The sequence below is a fragment of the Gymnoscopelus microlampas genome (assembly GCF_963454915.1).
Source record: "Gymnoscopelus microlampas genome assembly, chromosome: 5".
NCBI lineage: Eukaryota > Metazoa > Chordata > Actinopteri > Myctophiformes > Myctophidae > Gymnoscopelus > Gymnoscopelus microlampas.
The window spans coordinates 42,023,467-42,043,883 of NC_139942.1; the positions used below are offsets into that span (position 1 = coordinate 42,023,467).

At 41.6% G+C, this 20,417-nt stretch overlaps 1 protein-coding gene across 1 annotated transcript in view; it reads right to left on the bottom strand.

The window, feature by feature from the left end:
* LOC311045285 (pituitary adenylate cyclase-activating polypeptide type I receptor-like) overlaps positions 1-18,903 on the bottom strand; it is a 35,453-nt gene extending 16,550 nt beyond the window's left edge. The window contains exons 1-3 of the mRNA XM_084057098.1: positions 18,772-18,903; positions 14,119-14,345; positions 5,502-5,598 (exon numbers count right to left, since the gene is read on the bottom strand). Coding sequence (XP_083913224.1) covers positions 5,502-5,598; positions 14,119-14,160 — 139 coding nt within the window. The 5' untranslated portion in view covers positions 14,161-14,345; positions 18,772-18,903. The remainder of the gene's footprint in view (positions 1-5,501; positions 5,599-14,118; positions 14,346-18,771) is intronic.
* Positions 18,904-20,417: the final 1,514 nt, after the last annotated feature.

Consider the following 20,417-nt stretch of genomic DNA (forward strand, 5'->3'; position numbering starts at 1 on the left):
CCTCATTGAATTAAAGTTAAATATTTCTAGAAAAAAAATAGATCTGTGCGCAGCGGTTTGCTAGATTAACAAACCGCACAGAGAGACAGACAGACCCATTTGTAGATGGCTTTCCTCCTACAGAAACATAGGGTTAAAAAAAAATAACCATCGAAAATGAGTAGTTTAATTTGTAGAATGCGAAAAGCTGCAATGCTTACACTTGCAGACAAATCGAGACAGTTCACATTTCAGACGACCTTCATGTGAAAGATCGACTGGGGAACATTAAATCAGACCACATGTCAGGCGGATTTGTCCCAATGACAGAGAAGATTTGGCTATGTGATTTCTACTTCTAGGCGAGTTTGTCTTTCCAAAGACCCTTTTTGTGGTATTCGCCAACGAGGTGCCAGATGGGAGCGGTTTCAACTAGATATTTCAATGTGTCAGGACCCCAACCCCCCCTTATGGCACTCCGAGCTGCTTGAAATAAATACTGAATGATTGGCAGCCACTGTTTCACCCAGCACTGTCTTTTATGTATGTTTGACTATCTCTTGCTTGCCATCTGAGACTGAGAATTAGGAGTACAACAGGAAATAATCGATTCAATCGGTTATAAAAAATGATCCATTTTAATTTAAAAAAATTAAAGATTGCGGAACATAAATGGCCATCGAGTCTAATAGCGATACAACAGTACCATACCAATGTGAGTTGCTATTTTTGCGCGTTACCGTTGTATGACGAAGATAAAATAGGGATTAAGTGGTTAATCAGACTAACACATTTTGTCGATAAAAAAAAAACAATTTGCATTTTTTTACGTTGCTTTGCTGATATATGAAAATACAAAACAAATTAAAGAAACAAATTCCCTAATTAATCGATTCATCAAAAAGGAATCAATAGAATAGTCGCTAAGAAAATAATCACTATAGTTGCAGCCCTACTGAGTATGTCTATGATAACTCTGCCTTTCATTTTGTCTTTCTGTTTGTCTGTCTGTCTGTCTGACCGTCTCCCTGTCTTTACTGCGCTGTTTATGCTTGGGCAATTTGATGGTGCTGCAGAGGTAGGTACAAGTCGTTGTGTGTGTGTGTGTGTGTGTGTGTGTGTGTGTGTGTGTGTGTGTGTGTGTGGGGGTGGGGGGGGGGGGGGTGGGGGGGGGGGTGTGTGTGTGTGTGTGTGTGTGTGTGTGTGTGTGTGTGTGTGTGTGTGTGTGTGTGTGTGTGTACGGAGACCTGACTCTGTGGCCTCTAATCAGCTTTTGTTCTGTCTGGCGAGCTGGACATGAAGCCAATTACCTTTTAAAGGGCAAATAGGAGCCAAATGAGATGCACTGAGACAGAGGGGTAACCAGCTTAATAAAGCAGTGAGTCTGCATCACTGTCTAGCACACAGAGGATCCTACGGTACAATATACTGTACCCCCAAGTTCATACAGTACACCCAGTGGTGGAAATAGTACTCACATTTTTCACTTAAGTAAAAGTATCAATACCGCAATCTAGAAATACTCTGTTACAAGTAAAAGTCCAGAATTAAAAATTGACTTCAGTAAAAGTACAAAAGTATTGGCATCAAAATGTACTTAAAGAAACCAAAAGAAATTGAACAGAATGTTCAATTTCACAAGTTTTCAAATGTATGACAAAAATAGCTGACAAATTTCAGCTATTTTCAAATGGCCGAAATGTGTATAGGGTTGAAGTGGTTAATGTGTGTTTTGTAATAATAATCAAAATCTACAAAGTAACTAGTAACTACATTTTTCAAATAATTGTAGTGGAGTAAAAGTACAATTGCCTCTGAGATGTAGTGGATTAGAAGTAAAAGTATTGAAAATTGGAAATACTCCAGTAAAGTAAAAATAGCTCAAATTGTACTTAAGTACAGCACTTGAGTAAATGTACTTAGTTACTTTCCACCACTGCAAGAGACTAACTTTCTGATTTCAATAAAAATAAATGGTTTGGACAAGGTTTCCACCCGACATCAATGACATGTGTCCTCCTGTATCAGCTCAGTGGGTAAAGCATGGCTCTAACATTTCAAGGGTCAGAGGGGTTCAATTCCCTCTGTGACTCAGCGAGTTAAGCATTGCACCGATGCTGTCAGAGATAGGGGGGGTCATACTATATACATGTACGCCCACAAAGCACTTAAGATAAAAATAAAAAAACATTCCCCAAATAGCTTGTTGTGATAAATGAATGGAAGTACAAATGACATCCCCAGTGACACAACAGACATTTACAAGATGAATGGATCGATCACGCACGCACGCACGCACACACGCACACGATGGATAGGAATCCCTTTCCATTAAAACTGATCTGATCAGGCACGGAGACGGTATAGGACGTGTGTGAAATATCATTTTTCAGTGAGATTCAGGTTCAGTCTGCTAGAGCGGAATTCTCTCTTTGGCTGTTATTATGATAACGCAAAACAGCCTGCGCGAAAAAGCAGGACGGCATCCATCATTTTTATTGAAAGTTCAACGACGGAGCAAAGAGAACAACGTGATGTCATAGGCTTCCGGAAAAGGTCTGGACTGGAGGAAAGCCAGGCGCTTGTCAGGACATCCAGGTTCAGCCAGTGCCGGTGATGAAAGATTTGGCGTTCCTGTAAGTCAGGAGTTTCCCCCCTGACCGTGTCGCTTGCCAAAAATAACTGATTTTCAATTATGAAACCTGATACAATGCTAGTATATAAAAATATACATATTATATATATATATATATAGGCCTGTCACAATTATTTTTGCATAATCATCTAGATGTTGAAACATTTTCAAATATAAAAAAGCAGAATTAGCAGATCTACAAACTTACAACGCATCACGAGTGTAAGCTAAGCTTGTAGATCAGCTATTTCTGCTTCACATGTATAACATTTAAATACATATTAAAAATGTTAATAATTTCTTAGTATATTTAAGTTATTTCTGCCCTGTGCAATTTTTTATTACGAAGCCTAAAAGGCAAACAGAATTTTTTTATTGTATTCATATGTTCCAATGTTCAACAATGCCAAACACACAATTAAATTGTTAATCGCAATTATTTGAGTGACAATTAATCGTCAACTTAAATTTGTAAACGTGACAGCCCTATATACTGTATATATAAATAAATAATATATATATATATATATATATATATATATATATATATATATATATATATATATATATAACCTGTTTAAAGTGGAAATCACAGTCATGAGTCATTTTTGATTGAGAGACTTTTAAAGGTCACTGCTGCAGCCTTCTTACACAGTGCAATGGTCCTTTAACACAGAGTGCCATTCATAGATCAATTGCAAACCCTTTTTTTTTCATGATATGATGGTACTTTGGGCTTAGTGGCAGAAAGATGAAAGAACTACTGTACACGTGTTGGTGCTCTGTACAAGCTGTATGACAAAGGACATAATTACCATTGCTAAACGAGTGTCCTGTGTAACGGTGGAACAGTGAGTATGACACTTTCTCTGTAAATAGCAATTAATGGCACCAATGCGGTCAGGATTAGTGGTTATATTAGTGCCAATTTAATCACTTTTGACCTGTTGTTCATTATAGGCGCAAATGTATGAAAAAAAAAGATTACAAAAAAAAAAGAAAGACAGGAAAAAGCTTATCACGTTACGGTGCAACGCATTGTAAATAGGGCTGTCATGATAATGACATTTATTTGACGATTCATTGTCATACAAATAATTACAATTAACGATTTTTGGCATTGAAAATTGGAGCATTGAACATTGGAACATTGGACAAAAATGATGGCCAAAATTGTTTGCATTACGTGACATGCCATGATTTTTTGAGACATGCACTGTAGCAGCTGCTTTCCATATCTAACACTTACCAATAGCTACAATTCCCATGCTTGTATGGAGAACACCAGAATCAAACCAGCCATGGAACATTTCAATATAACGTTAAGTCAAAGGACCACATTAAATAAAATCATCCTTTCAGAAAAGGGCCCAATCCCCCTTGAAATATGGAAAATACTGTATATCTGGCCATATAAATTCACTTCAAAGCTGTTTGTGTGACAGAAATGGGCCTACAAATGCATTGTGGTGGTATTTAGTAGTTTCCACTCGGCTGTACTAAATTATCTCTGTAAGAGCTAATTTACACTTAGTCAAACGGCCGTGTTGCTCAATGAAAATGACTGATTTGAAAATCAGTTGTTATTGTATGATAGAAAGAAAAACTAAACACGACGGCATAATAATTATGTCTCAAAGCCCTCAAAAACTCTTGTCACTGAATTGTCACTTTGGCCAGTTATCAGCAATCTCCTCTCAGCATCACACTCCTCTCCCTATTTTCCTTGATGTGCCTTTTTCCATCACTTTGCCTTTACTTCCCCTCTTCTACCGTTTCTGCGTTCGCTCTCCCTCCGCAGTTGGATTTCTGCAAACCAGGCGGTTTTATTTCCTCACCAACGATTTGCTGTCAGCAGAAATACCGGACAGTTCCTTTTAAAGGGACGGTGGGGAGATGAGGATCAATTAAAGGGGCAGGGAAGATGTGTGAGTGTGTGTGTGACCACATGGACTGAACAGAAACATAAACAAACCCTCTGCTTTACAGGACGAGTAAGGGGACCGCTTGGCTTACAATTACATATAAATGTTCAATAACCATCTCTCCAAAGTATGCATAGAACTCCATGCAAGTGTTTACTGAAGGCAAATTATCATTGCAAATTAATTATGAATGGCACTCTCTAAGCGTATTTACTTCGGGGCTTTAGACTTGTGATTGAAAATGACAAGATGTTACAAAAGACCCACGTTTAAGGACCATTGCCTTGTGTAAGGCTGCCTCTGTGACCTTTAAAGTCTCTCAGTGAAAAATGAGCTGAACTCATGATGCTTTTTCCTCTTAAAACAGGTTAGTGTTCACACACACACACACACACACACACACACACACACACACACACACACACACACACACACACACACACACACACACACACACACACACACACACACACACACACACACACACACACACACGGGTGTGTGTGTGTGTGTACAGTCATACATACATACTTGTTTTTATTTGGTTATTTTGCCTGGTTGCTTAGTCATGAGTCAGAGTGCAGGCTGGGAGACGCAGTCCATCAGGTGACTTTCTCATACACTCTCAGCAGGAGGCCTACAGCCATCGCTAATGAAAACCGTAGTCCATAGCCAAGAAAATAATTGCATCCAGGTTTCTCCTTCCTGGCTTCCAGTGTTGGATGAGAGTACGTGGGTACACTGAATGCAGCACAGCAAGACATCTAACTCACACATTTGCACAGTCAAATCCAGAGTGTTACTTTAACTCTGAAACCCTGATGAAAGCCTTTCGGGTCCAGTTTTAGACAGATTTTTGACCCATATATTTGTATCACCGTTCGCAACATGAATCTATATTCTATAATACACACGTTCGTGTGTGCATCCACATCCAATGCTTGCACGTGTGATGCACTTACCCAACTCATCCTCGTTGGTGGCGTCATACAGTATGATCCTCTCCATGCATTTCTCATGTTCACGCTTGATGACGCAGTGCTCCGACTCGGGGGCCACCTGTATCAACACAACGCATGAACATAATCATAATCATAATCACACACACACACACACACACACACACACACAAAATACTGTAACTTTTTAGTTACACTCTGAAGTAACTTAAACAGTTAAGCTGTAGTCCATTGGTTCTCAAAGTGGGGTCCGGGTTCCAGGGGGTCCCCAGGAAAAGTTGTTAACGTAGCATCACAATCATTTTAACCACTTTTTCCATTTATATGTTGGCTATTCAAAAATAGCAGATGTACAAGTGCCGCGCTGCGAGCTTGTACATCTGCTATTTTTGAAAACATTTGAAAAATATCGAAAATATATGGAGGATTTTGAATCATTTTTTGATCATTTTTAAACACTAATCTTATCTTATGGGGGTCCCTGGGCACAAAACATTTTCAGATGAGGGTCCGCGGCCAAATATATATCAATTTAGGGGTCCTTGGCATGAAAACATTTGAGAACCATGCTCTAGTCTATACTGTATTCTGTTTAAATAAGGGGCACCAGGTGGTGGTTCGAATTAAAGTGTTAAACCTTTGCACACATTTAGCTGAATGAACACACACATACATGTAGATATATATTACACGGTGCAGAATGGTGTTTGTTAGTGGAGACGGGGGACACTGTGGAGCCACTAGACAGCAGTCTGTCAGTCCAGACGTGCTGCTGCATTCAGAGGAAACATTTAGCCATTTGCAGTACAGGAGGGGCATATATTTATCACTGTTTTCTATCCAGTGCTTTCAGGCTCACCACAGTAAAACTCCTTTCCTCTCACTCTCTATGGAACGCACCTTCAGCTATCATCCATCCTTTCTGCCATTGTATTGCTCTTTTTCTTGTTCTCCCTCCACGCCTCCACCTTCTTTTGAATGTGTGTGTGTGTGTGTGTGTGTGTGTGTGTGTGTGTGTGTGTGTGTGTGTGTGTGTGTGTGTGTGTGTGTGTGTGTGTGTGTGTGTGTGTGTGTGTGTGTCTTAGGTGTCTGTCCACACCTAATCTCACATACTACTAGGCCAACCCGCATCATCTCTCTTGTGGATGGTGACAGCAGGGCAGGTCAAGGACCTCAATTGTCGAATCTTTTTTTTTTTTACAAATCGGTCAACGTAAATGCTAGGCAATGTTTGAAATGTATAATCACGGCACAATCGTCCCTATGGGATAAATGTCCCGCTACCCGCTAACCACTCCTTGCTTGCAGAAAATGAAGTTCGCCGATGCAAGCCAACGTATGATTAACAACAACATACAGCATGCAGTATCATAAATGTCTCAACATTCACCGAAACCCCCAAATTACAGCCTTAATGTCCACATCTACGCACATTCAACTCACTACAAGCGGTTATATTAACCCCCGGGCCGCATTAAAATTAACCCCCGGGCCGCATTAAGTGAAGGTGGGGCCGCATGTGGCCCCCGGGCCGCCAGTTGCCCATGTATGCTGTAGCATATGTATAATATTCTCCAGCTCTCTGAACCATGGCTGATTCATCTCTCTCTATCTGTGTCCACTGATATGAACAGGCGGCAGGCCTCCATGGATCGTCCATGGAGATTCCACAGTAGAGAGATGCCCCAGAATACACATGGTGCACCAGGACAGCACAGGAAAGAACTGTTTAAAAATATATAAGCTACATTATGAGTATCTTTTAAATGGTAAAATGGTACTGTAAACGATGCATTTCAATGGAACCGCCAGCCTTTGTTAGAAAGAGCTCTTTGTGTTCGGCAAGAAGCATCCACGTTGCTAAGCAGCCTGCAGAAACAGCTAGAATGAAAGAGACAAGCTTTACCAGAACCGTATAGTGATGTGTAAAATCTGTCTGGCACAGGATCAGACACGGCCATGTAACTTAAGTATGATTATTTATTCTTTTGTTGTTTTTTACTAAGGCAGCCTGGGTGGAATGCTACATATGTGGCTGTTTCATTTGACTGAATACAACTGGTTTTCATAGGTGCATCCATTGCCAAGCGCATGCATGCATGCACGCAGGCACGCACGAAAGCCTGCAAGTCATCAAGCAACCAAATATGCTACATTCAGTTGAGCATACATGTACAGTATGTATCACCATATGTACCAATGCATACAATGTACACGTGACACACACGCACGCACACACGCACCCACACACACACACACACGCACATTCCTAAAGAGTGAGCAGCTGGTCGGGAGAAAAAGTGTGTCCAGTATCTGCTGTTGTTCTCTGCTGTACTGTAGGAGCGTTTCACATCTTCTCGGCGGTCCAGCTGTGCTCTGTCACACACACTCCACACTGAAGAGTCATCAAGTGGAAACACACAGTTGGGCGTCTGCAAGCACACAGACGCCCCGGAAACGTCACCGACACCCAGTGGTGGAAAAAGTACTCCAATTATTTTTTTTACTATAGTAAAAGTATCAATACTGCAATTTCACAAGTTTTCAAATGTATGACCTGTATATATACTTTTTGAAAATAGCAGATCTACAATCTCACAATGCGTCGCATCGTGACACATATTTTCAAATGGCCGAAATGTATATAGAGCTGAAGTGGTTACAGTATGTTTTGTAATAATAATCAAAATCTACAAAGTAACAAGTAACTAAAGTTTTCAAAAAAGAATTGTGGAGTAAAAAGTACAATATTTGCCTCTGAGATGTAGTGGAGTATAAGAAAAAGTATAGAAAATTGGAAATAATCCAGTAAAGTAAAAGTATCTCAAAATTGTACTTAAGTACAGTACTTGAGTAAGTGTTACAGTACTTTCCACCATGGCAGTGGAAACACCTACAGCGCTCACGTCTGGGGATGTGATCAGCGACAGTACAGTGAGGGACAGCTCATGGGTCACTGACTAACATGAGACTGATATCTGAAGTGTGCTCACGATAAGTCAACAACTGTTATGGTTTACATGACCATGAGACATGTCATGGTACTACGTTCATCACCATCGTCTCCTAGTTCATTGGTTCTCAACCTTTTCAGGCTGCGACCCCCCAAAATAATCATATTTGAACTCGGGACCCCCCACCCTGACAAGCACTTGGAATTGTAGCCATTACATTTAGTTTGACTCGCTTCCACAGATAAATAAAATAGCAGTGAGCTCGTAAATCGGCTATTTTATAGTTTTTATAGTATAGTTTGTTGATTACTTTTGATGCAGTAATGGTCTTTTTCTTTTCTTTCTTTTTATTTTTTGTTTTCTTGAGGTATGAACAAATTGTCACTTCATTGTCATCCGTTGACAAAAAAAAAAACTTTTTCCACCACTGCTCCTGACGTTGTGTCAAAGTGTCCTCAAGCAAGACACTGAACCCATAATTGCTCCTGACGAGAATGTTACCAAGGTGTGTGAATAGGTGAATGTACCGCACATTGTAAAGCACTTTGAATTAAGGTGCTATAGAAATCCAGACCATTATCTGAATAACATTCACAAATCATCAGTCAGCACAGTTGGAATTTTCCACAGAGGGCAACACATCTCTGAAAGTATACGCAATCACTGGATGGTATTTAAATGTCATTTCGGTCTTTTCTTTTTACCACCGTGGCTGACAAATGAACCGATTCTGTCCTCCATTGTTGTGATCTCGCATACTCCATCCATTACATAAAACAAGTAAATTAAAGCAAACGCAGAGAATTATTTGCAAAGCTGATTTACTGTTCATCTTCTTGTAAATCTAGCGACGCTATCTGATTTGGATGACATCCATTTGTGTCTACATGCTTTAGAGCTCATTCTCTGGCCAGCTGCTACAGTACATCCCTTAATCCCTACCTCTCCTTTCACCTCTATCCTCCTCCTTTTCTAATTCTCTTTTTCCTCGTCTGTCCTATACCCCTTTATAATAGTCTCCTCCATACTCTTCATTTGCTCGTGTTCTCCTCTCTCGAAAACAGATGTGGCATCCAGATAAGCCGCCCATTTTGTAAAAGCAGCAACGCGTTCTTCCCCTAAGGCTGTGTGAGGACCATAACGCAGTCAGTCCCGACCGCCGCACTGCCCAGCCCAGCTAATAAAAATCCCATTCGATCCGGTTGACCTCTAGCTCACCATACAGTGACATTCGACACAACACGGACGGTTCTCCAGCTGCCTCATCAGCCGTGAAGGTTGAGAATGGGAATAATGTGGTAAGTCAACCGCATTGTAAGGGCAAAGACATAATTTTAAAAAAGACACTTCACATGCACTATAGGAGACGGCAGTAGCCTTAAGCCATTCATTCCCGGGAACGCATCTCTGTCATTTTAGATTTCTTTGGCTATTCAAAAATAGCAGATCTACAAGCTCATGGAACCTTTTCCATGTCAAGGAAATATGTATTTGGCCGTGGACCCCCATCTCAAAATATGTTGTTCCAGGGACCCCCAGAAGCACAGATCGGAGTAAAAGAAATTAGCTTCAAAACATGTATTCTTGCAGAAATTGTCCACGATTTTTCAAAAGATAGCAGATCTACAAGCTCATGCCGCGCTATGAGCTTGTAGATCTACTATTTTTGAATAGCCAAAGAAATCTTAAAATGACCCAGATGCGTTCCTGGATTGAATGGGTTAAGGTTGGGGGATGGTGGCCGGTTTGTAAGAGAGAATCCTGCATGAGGAAAATAAATGAATATACCTCTCGCCTCATTCCCTCTGTACTCCCAACTGTACGGTGCCCTCAAGCAAGGCACTTGCTCTAGTCCCAATTACAGCTAGTGGAGGACACCAGGGGTCAGTTACAGCAGCTGTTTGTAAAGTTATGATTTCCATATTACTACAGCACCGCACAAGCTAGTTATGAATATTATATAAATATTATACCTACATTACCAATGAGCAGGTACTACTGCTGCATAAGTTAGCTTCAGCTACCAAAAGCAACTAACAAACTATGTTTACAGCGTTAATTGTGAGTACATTGTTTTGACTGGGGCCGGCAGATGTTTCCTATAACAACCACACACATTCCTTGCAATTGATTCATGGTTTGAACGGTGCAACACAAATTAGTAAATCACACTGTTTACTAAGAACTTAGTACTGTTTGCTTTTTCCCAAAATAGTGTAGTGTGTTGGCGGTAGGTGGGCGGAGTTCCCAGCATGCCCTAGGGCAATGTGTTTATGAGAAGGGATTTTACACCATGAGTGAAGTTATGCATTTGGTTAGTAACCTCCCTTGGGGCCACAATGCTGTGTGTGTGTGTGTGTGTGTGTGTGTGTGTGTGTGTGTGTGTGTGTGTGTGTGTGTGTGTGTGTGTGTGTGTGTGTGTGTGTGTGTGTGTGTGTGTGTGTGTGTGTGTGTGTGTGTGTGTTTGTGTGTTCTGTTGCTAATAAGGATCATTACCCTGTAGCCGTGCTGTGTATGGGGCACAGAGACTGCTATAAAAAATGAAAGCTTATTCTCTGGCTAAATTCTTGTCACTACAAACGCCCCACCTGTTATATTGGTGCAGAAAGTGGGATTCAAGATGGCAGCTATGGGAGAAAGATAGACAAAGGCACCAAACCCACCCCCGCCTTACGGCGCCATGAGAAAGCAGCACTGCTGCCCCATCTCACATGTCTCAAATGTGGATCACTGGCTCCTTTCAAAACAGGCCTGAAAATCCGTCTTTCAGGAGACCAAAAGAGGAGGTAAACTCACTTTTCCCATAGAAAGGTGATGTTTTTTTGTTTTTTCCTTTAGCTCTAATGTCTGACTGTACCTTGTGCTGTTTTTTGAATTCTGTCTAATAAAGAATTCAATCAATCAATCAATCAACATCATCCCATCAATGGCGGCAGCCAGAAACAGCCGACAGTGCCACTGGAGGTGCACCGAAGCTGGGGGGGAACAGCCAGACCTAGAGATTTGCCTCAGCCAAGTACATCTGGCCTCCCAGCTTAAAGCGTGGTCAGTGGAAGAGACAGCAGTCCAAGTTGAACCTAACCGACCTCAACAGAAAAACTATTCTAAAGGCCAGTGACAGAGTGATACATCACCATTTTGGCCTGATGGTGCCCGAGACAAGCTTGTCAGTGGCCGAAGAAAAGTGTGAGAAAGTCTGGGTGACTATACTATGGATCTCCGCCATTACACACAGTATGGGTACTCCACCTTTGATGCGATGACACAGGAGGAGCTCGCTTCGTCCGGGGGCTCCAGCGAAAAGAACACATCTGCCTGTACAGTACGTGTCAAGGACCTTGACGGCAGCCATAACAGGAGTGGAGTTGGTCGAACACCTGACCACCAGCGCGAGGCAGACTATGAGGAGAGAGACAATGAAGAGCAGACCCACCAAGACACCACCAAAGCGGGGGACCAGGAGAACAGAACTGCCAGTCTACGGAGGGATCTTACCGATGCAAAGAGCTGGGCCACACTGCACGCCACTGCATGGCATTGACCCCACAATACCCAATACTCCATCTGCTGTCAAACTAGATGGTGGACACAACGAGGAACTGCCACTCGCAAAAAGCCTGTACTCCAGTGGCTCAGCCATCTGGGTTGGATACATGAACCCATTAAGACCTGAGGCCAATTTCACAAATGAGGACCAGCCCCTGGATCCACAACATCTTCAAAAGCCACAGAGGGATCATCAAGCCTGGCTCGGTGACAGCGTCAGCTTCCCCAACACCTCAGGATTTTCGTCATGGACATGGGCTGCTGGGGACAGCTATCAATCTAGTGTCTCAGCATGCTCTGTGACAATGCGTTTTTGAGAATGTTTTTGTTTTTTTTACACCATGGCTGAAGTTATGTGTTCAGTTAGTAACCTCCCTTGGGGGCGCAGGATTATGTGTTTGTTCTGTTGATAATAAACAGCATTATCCTGAAGCCATGCTGTGTATGGGGCACAGTCAGGGACTGCTATAAAAACAAACCATTATTCTCTGCCTGAGTTCTTACCACTGAAAACCCTCCACCTGTTACAAGACACGCAGTATAACAAAGTACACCAAATGTGGCAAGAATCTGTCATTTTGCCTCAACTATAGGCTCAAAGTGGTGGTCCAAGGAACGTCAGGGTTCCTGGAGGGGGTTCCAAATGTGAGAGTGTAATGAAACCAAATGGACCCGTAAGGTTCCATTTGATTCCATTTGTACTCTCAGAGTTATGGGAGTTCTTGAAATTAAAAGGTTTTAGAACCACTGATCTACTCCACATAATTGGCATTTATAAAACAGACAACTGAATAGGTATGACTCATAGTATACTTGACATTACAGTCAGCTGAATAGGTATGACTCATAGCATACTTGACATTACTGCTGACCCTAAAGCATACCTGTTGCTTCTGTTTGAAAACAGCCAAATCAGGCTTGGGTCAGAAAGGAAGTGCTCAAACCTCTACCTCCCATTTTATAGCCTCCCCTGATTCCCAGGGTCCTACTGCCCAACCGGTTTACACTGCATGTGTACACTTAGTGCAGAGTTTACACAGACAAACTGTCAATGATAGAGCCTTAGAGGATCTATCATTAACAGTACGAATGTGTGCATAATTTTGTGCTACTTATGTGCTACAGTTTTCTGAAAAACGTATGTTGCTGTATACGTCTCTGCCGGTGGAAACCTGTCCAAATGTCCAAAACTGTTACTTTTCTGGATTCAAATAAAAAAATAGCAAAAGTAGCAGATCTACAAGCTCAAAACGCGTTGCTTCGTGCCGTGTTTCCAGCTTGTGGATCTGCTACTTTTGATACTTTTGTGACGCTGTAGTATGATCAAGTAGGGCATTAATTTATGAAAGAAAAATAATAATAATATGGAGACAAGAGGTTCCCACCCGACAGTGACGATATCTGGCTAAAATCTAAAATGACACGGATGCTTTCCCGGTTTTAATGGGATAAAATGTACTAATATTAATCCTAAGTAGTTCTCTGCTCAGCCTGGCTGTGCGTTATTGTTCTAAAGAGGAGGTCAGAATAAAAGCAAAGCTGATCAGGGAATTGTTACATTTGATGATGATATGCTGATGCAGCATACTGTGTGGTAATTTCCTTCCTTAACCCATTAAGACCTGAGGCCAAACAGTTTTCAGAAAAACTTATTTTGCTTATATGGGTGTTGCTCAAACCTTTTCATGTCAAGGACCCCCGAAATTATATGTATTTGGCCACGACCCCCACCTCAAAATATTTTGTTCCAGGGACCCCCCAGAAGCAAAGATTTAGGTTAAAGATGTTCACTATAAAATAATATTATTTAAAGATTTGTACAAATTGTCACAGTTTTTCGTGAATAAATGTGAATCCTCCAAATAGTTTCATAAGAATGTTTGCCATGGACTCACATGTACCCAGACATATATATGCCTTTGTATGAACAGAAGTGCAAATGTCATTCTACACGCAAAAGCATACACGTACAGTCATGCACGCATGAACATGCAAATACACGCACGCACGCACGCACGCACGCACGCACGCACGCACGCACGCGCACACGCACACGCACACACACACACACACACACACACACACACACACACACACACACACACACACCCCTTACTCACCAGCGGCAGAAGAAGGATCACAGCCAGAAGATATCCTCTCATTGTCTCTGAGGTTAATCAGTCCCAGAAAGGAGACACACAAGGTGGTGCTTGTAATGTGTGTGCGCGCGCGCGTGTGTGTGTGTGTGTGTGTGTGTGTGTGTGTGTGTGCACACACACACTGTGTGTTCACAGGGATGGTCCACAAGCACTCCCCGTGGCTTTAACGTACTTCAACATCAAGGGTTCTGAAAAGACACACAGACAAACATCAGCCCTGTGCTATAGTAACACTTTTATATAGCATATTAAATATGAATTGTGTGCTCTAAGTATGTATTATTAATGTTTTAATTTATTTATTTTTCTGTTGGTTGGTTCTTAAATACTCTTCAGAATGTTCTTATATACCGCATGTGTATCCATTTGGGGGGAGAAGCACTACTTGCTATGAATAAATATGAATTCATAAAGCACAAAACAGAGGAAATGCTTTAGTTGGAGAAGAGCGCTTTGGATGGCTGGTAAAATCAATGACTGAATATTCAGTGGTGTACAGTTCAGCATCTAATATTAATGGCAATATCAAACTTTCAAGCACCGTGGCAGCATTTGAAAAAATAATTTAGGCATAAACCCCTTCATATAATGCCCTAATAATGACACATACACCATATAATACCACTGTATGAAAACAATAGGCATGGGAGAGGGAAGAATTTTGCCTGTGGATGTTTATAAGGTTTTATATATTAACCAAGTTCAACCTAGTATCCCTATTTTTTTGGCCATGTCATGTCATTATAGGCTACCAAAACAACAAATCTAAAAAGTATTCACATTTTAAAAAGAATGTTGACACAATGCGACCTCTGGATCGCAGTTGAAGATCTGCTATTTTCACAGCGAGACCCCATCCTATAAGTATGTATTAAAATAGGGCTTGAGTGGTTAACTGCAAACTTAGAACACATTATAAATTGCCTCCCCATCTGCACATGATGAAAACGGCAAAAGTCAGTTGTGTGTCAAACTGTATTTTGTGATCCTTAATGAGTTTTGACACCTTGGGATGTGGTTTTGTGTATGCTTAATGTGTTTTTAAGGACTCTGAATTAATCAGATCTGGTCTAATTAATCAATGCCACAAGACCATAGTAAGACAGGGCCTGCTAATAGGCAGCAACACAGGGAGGTAAAGGGACATAACTGAGGTATGCCTGAAACAGAATGCGTTGGGTGAGGGGTGGGGGTTGGGGACCCACCACCTCCACCTCTGGAACGTACTCATTAGTTCCAGGAAAAGCTCTGATTCACTGGAAACAGAAAGCATGCATGCTAGTGCCAGCGTCACAAAGGGATGCATGTGCATACGCACACGAATGTAAACACACACACACACACACACACACATTCTCTTCACATACACGTTGGCAGAAAAACAAAGTAAAATCCTCGGCTTTAATTTAGCTCTGAGTGTGAAAACATAGGGGTCTGTTTTGGATAAAAGAAAATTACATTCTCAAACAGTTAAATGAGCACCGTAACAAATTACATTATTTCTAAAGCATCTCTCAGTATCTCCCTTTGTCACATAAAGACAAACTGCAGGGCTTAGAAGGAAACATAGTATACCACCCATCAAACTGGGCCGAGACACTGACAGACAGACAGACAGACAGAGAGACAGACAGACAGACAGACAGACAGACAGACAGACAGACAGACAGACAAGAAGAAAAAGAAGAAGAACAGAAAAGCAATTTGGTCAAGTAAACGCGCAACCAGGCCTGCAAACAGATAACTAATAGCTCTTTTTGATTACATGAACTAAGTAAACCGTACTGTGCCGTGAAAATACCTCAAAATTGTACTTAAGTACAGTATGTGAGTACATGTACTTATTTACTTTCCACCACTGACCGTGCCATGTTAACGTATTTCACGGGTTGCAGATTTTTTTTCCATATACTATGGCTTGGTTTCAGATGAGGTTCTCTGAACCTTGGGACCTGCTCAGGAGATGGTACTAACCTAACCCTGAGTTCTGGCAACTCAGAAGATTGGACATAAGTTTACCTTGTCTATCTTAACCATGTGATTAAAATGTGCAAGTGACCATCTTATCTGTTCTTAGCGTCAACGAGTAATCCCTGTCTTTGGTGTTGACCACCTATAATTGCTCTGAGGGCAAGAAGTATGAGATTAGTTTAATCAAGCACTTTTTGTGTGTGGCTGTTTTGGTAAATTAACATGATGCAATTCATACTGTATTGCAATGCTAACCCCATCTTTATTATGTCCCTACATTGTTGTTGTTGTTGTTGTTGTTGTTGTTTTTTAACTTAAGATCAAAACATGAAATGTGCATGTTCTAAACGGCATAATTTAAAACTACATATTTACGTACTACTGCTTATTCTGATGCTTATTCTGATACAATTCAAATGTGGCACTTTTTATGCCCTTCGAAATCAAAGCAACAACACAGGAAATCCTGTACTGTGTCTGTATGTGACCTCAAACTGGTTTGCAACACAAAATACTTGGTAAGGTGTGAACGTTATTGCTGTGCATACAAGCCCACACACGTAGGCTCATGGAGGAAAACATTTAACAAAATCAACTAGTAAACTGAACCCCTTAACTGGTGTCAAGTCAACACTGTATTTGTGTCAACAATATGGTTGGAAACACCACAACGTATTGTACTAGGAACTTAAACAGTCACTAGGAGACAGAATGCACTAAAATGACAGTGTTTGTCAATCACTCGCGACACCAGACGGTTTGATCTAAACAGCAGCTCTCTTACCTACAAAGGAAACTGCTCCAGGGTGCCACAAACATAAGAAGTGCACAGATAAACATACACGCACACACGCACACGCACACGCACACGCACACGCACACGCACACACACACACACACACACACACACACACACACACACACACAGGGAGATATGGATAGAGAGATGAGGAAAGACACGAACGATTGCACATCCATGAATTAACACATCATAATCACTACTTGTTCGGTTGTCATGTGAGTGTGAAGGACCAGGCATGATGCATTGTATAACCCTTCATATGCAGCATCAAACGCCCACATTGCTATAGTATAGGCGAGGAGAAGAGGAGGACTATAGAAATGATCATCTATACTACGGGCTCAGCTTGATCATTTCACTTAGGCCAGTGGTTCTCAAAGTGGGGTCCGGAGACCCCCAGGGGTCTTTGAGGGGATTCCTGGAGGTCCCCAGCAAAATGGGTTAATGTAGCATCACAATCAGTTTAAGCCAGTGGTTTTCAACCTTTTTCGCGTCAAGGACCCCCAAATTGACACATATTAGCCCACGGCCCCCATTTGAAAAGATATGCTAGGGACTCAACCATTTAGGTTTATTGGGGGTCCCAATCTACACTGTATCACCATCATCAGTGTTCATATAACTCTGAGAGTGTACAAAATGGAACCAAATGGACCCGTTAGGGAGTTACAGACATATAAGGGTCAATTTGGTTCCTAACTATTCATTTTGCTGGGGACCCCCTGGAACCCCCTCAAGGACCACTGGTGGTCCCCTGACCACTGGTTGAAAACCCATGGTTTAAGCACTTTAACCCTATTTTATTTGGCTATATTAAAAAATAGACGATTCTAGAGGCTCACAAGTGAGCTTGTACTGCTATTTTTGATAGATTTGGAAAACTCTTGACACATTTTGAATAATTTAGAAATAAAAGTAATTAACATCACAAAGCCATGGTGGTATCTGGCACTGAATCTTTTCAGATGGGGGTCCACAGCCAAATACATATCAATTTGGGGGTCCTTGACATGAAAATGTTTGAGAACCACTGATGCATAGAACCAAACGCCCACATAGACAGGAGACAAGAACGACCAGAAATGCACAGGCTCTGCTTTGATGGTTTTATTTAGTCTACTGAATACAGAATAGATCTGGATCAGGCTGACATCCTCTGAATTCCTCAGAACATCATGGCCCATGAATAATTAATTTGAACTTTAAAAGGATCCTGTTTAGACACGAGTATTAGGCCCCTATTCACTTAACTAAATGCCAAACAAACAGGGATTCTGGTGTTGTAAATGGGAATTGCATTGTGACTAACTCAACCATTCTAAATGATTGGGTGACACATGCAGCAGGCTGTAGCCCATCTTGCTGCAAGATAGATAGGCTACTGCAAAAGCAAGACTGATTAATTATTGGTGTAGCCTATATGATCATTTATTTCCACGATTACCAAAACTCAAGTGATTTGTAAGCAAGTATGTGCGTAATATAAAGGGCTAATTAAGATCGGTCACAATATTTATTCTCCTATTTTTAACCTGTGTTTTATTTTTTATTTTTCACTCCATGTATGCATTTATTAATGCACTGTCTGGTGTGAATGACCTTTTCTTCGCAAGGGGAAGAACACATCAGTAATAAAAAATCAATCCACGCACCCCTTATTTACAGTCTCCCCGGCAAAATAAATAAATAAAAAGGCTAGACTATTTATCGGGTGCCTTATATTGTCGCAACAACACAACAGCAATCCCACTCAGCTACTTATCTAATAGGCTCGGTGAGCCATCAGAAACCACTGGGATAGTGTAAAAGCGCGCATGCACGAAAAAACCAAATGGACTTACCGTTGCGTAATTTGCAGTGGAACCAATTTGTGTAGAAGATGTGAAGCCATCGGGTTGTTGTTTTTTTCAGTGACTTCAGTCAGTGTAGTTGAACTGGCGATCGTTTCGTTTCTCTATTAAAAGCCCGGCGAAGCCTTGCCTGCCTGCCTGCCTCCTCCAGACCACTGCTGCTGTCTGGAGACGTGCACGTCTTCAAATGATAGGTAGGTTCGTTCGGTCGGTCGTGTTGTTAGTGCTGCCGATGCGGCACAGCCAGCGCGCACCACTCACCATGTGCCGTCCGCCGCTGCACCACAAGAACAGACTGTCAGCTCCTTCGGGGCTTTAACCACTCAGACCCTCTAGACAAGCAGGGGTTTTCAACGTCTTTCAGCCCAAGGACCCCTTTTAGCTAAGAGAGGGATGAAACAGGGACCCCACTATTATATTTTGTGTTGTAGTCAGATTCAACTTTTTCATAGATTTCATGGATAGCTACTTGTTTGACAGCACTATCATGTTGTATAAATGTTTTTTTATTTTTTATTTTACACATTAGCTTCTCCATTAATTCATGTAAATGTGTATTTTCAGACATTTAACCACTTAAAGCATCAATACTAAACTTGACCATTGGCTCTGTACTTGGTTTGCTCTTTTTTCCGCCACTACATCAAACCTCTTTGCCAAAAATAGCAGATCTACAAGCTCACAACTAGCTTGTAGATCTGCTATTCTTGGCTAATGCCCCCTCAATCCCCTCAGAATCCTATCACACAAAGATTTGGAGGACCCCCTAGGGGTCCCGGACCCCCCTTTGAAGACCCCTGCTCTATACTTAGTAAAACGGACCTGAGTTGCAACTGTACTTGCCCCCCCCCCCCCACCAAATCTCTTTAGCCAAAAACAGCCGATATACAAGCTCACAACGCAATTTCTGGCTCTATGTTGCCCCCAGAAAAGGGATGCAGGGGTTCAAGTGGTTAAGGTCGTCGCCAGACAGATTCAACCCTTTACATTTCAAGGACCCCCAGTTTGATATGCATGAATAGGCCACAGACCCCCATTTGATTTTGATCTCTGGGACCCAGTGGGCTAATAGGCTACTCAGTGTTAATTTAACTCTGAGAGTGTACGAAACCCAAATGGTCCCTTAAATGGACCCTTATGATGAACCCTTACGGGTCCATTTGGTTCCATGTATACACAACCTCTGATTTCCAGACCAGTAGGCCTAAAGGTCCATTTGGTTCCTAACTATCTATCATTTTGGGGAATCCCCTCAAGGACCCCTGGAGAGGTCCCCGGAACCCATGTTGAGAACCAGTGAGATAGACCATGGTTCTCAACCTTTTCAGGCTGTGAGTCCGCCAAAATAATCATATTTGAACTGGGGACCCCCCAAAATAATCATATTTTTTAAACTGGGGACCCCCCACCCTGACGAGCACTTGGAATTGTAGGAGTTGAGGCATTACATTTTGTTTGACTCTGTTCCACAGATGAATATTGTGAAAATAGACGGTCTACAAGCTCACAACACCTCGCGTTGCGGCTATTTTCCAAATGCTTTGCCTCTTCCTTATATTATTTGACAATTTGGCCAATGTTTGACTACTTTTTTTGGTATAGTTTGTTGATTACTTACTTTTTTTGTTGTTGAATTA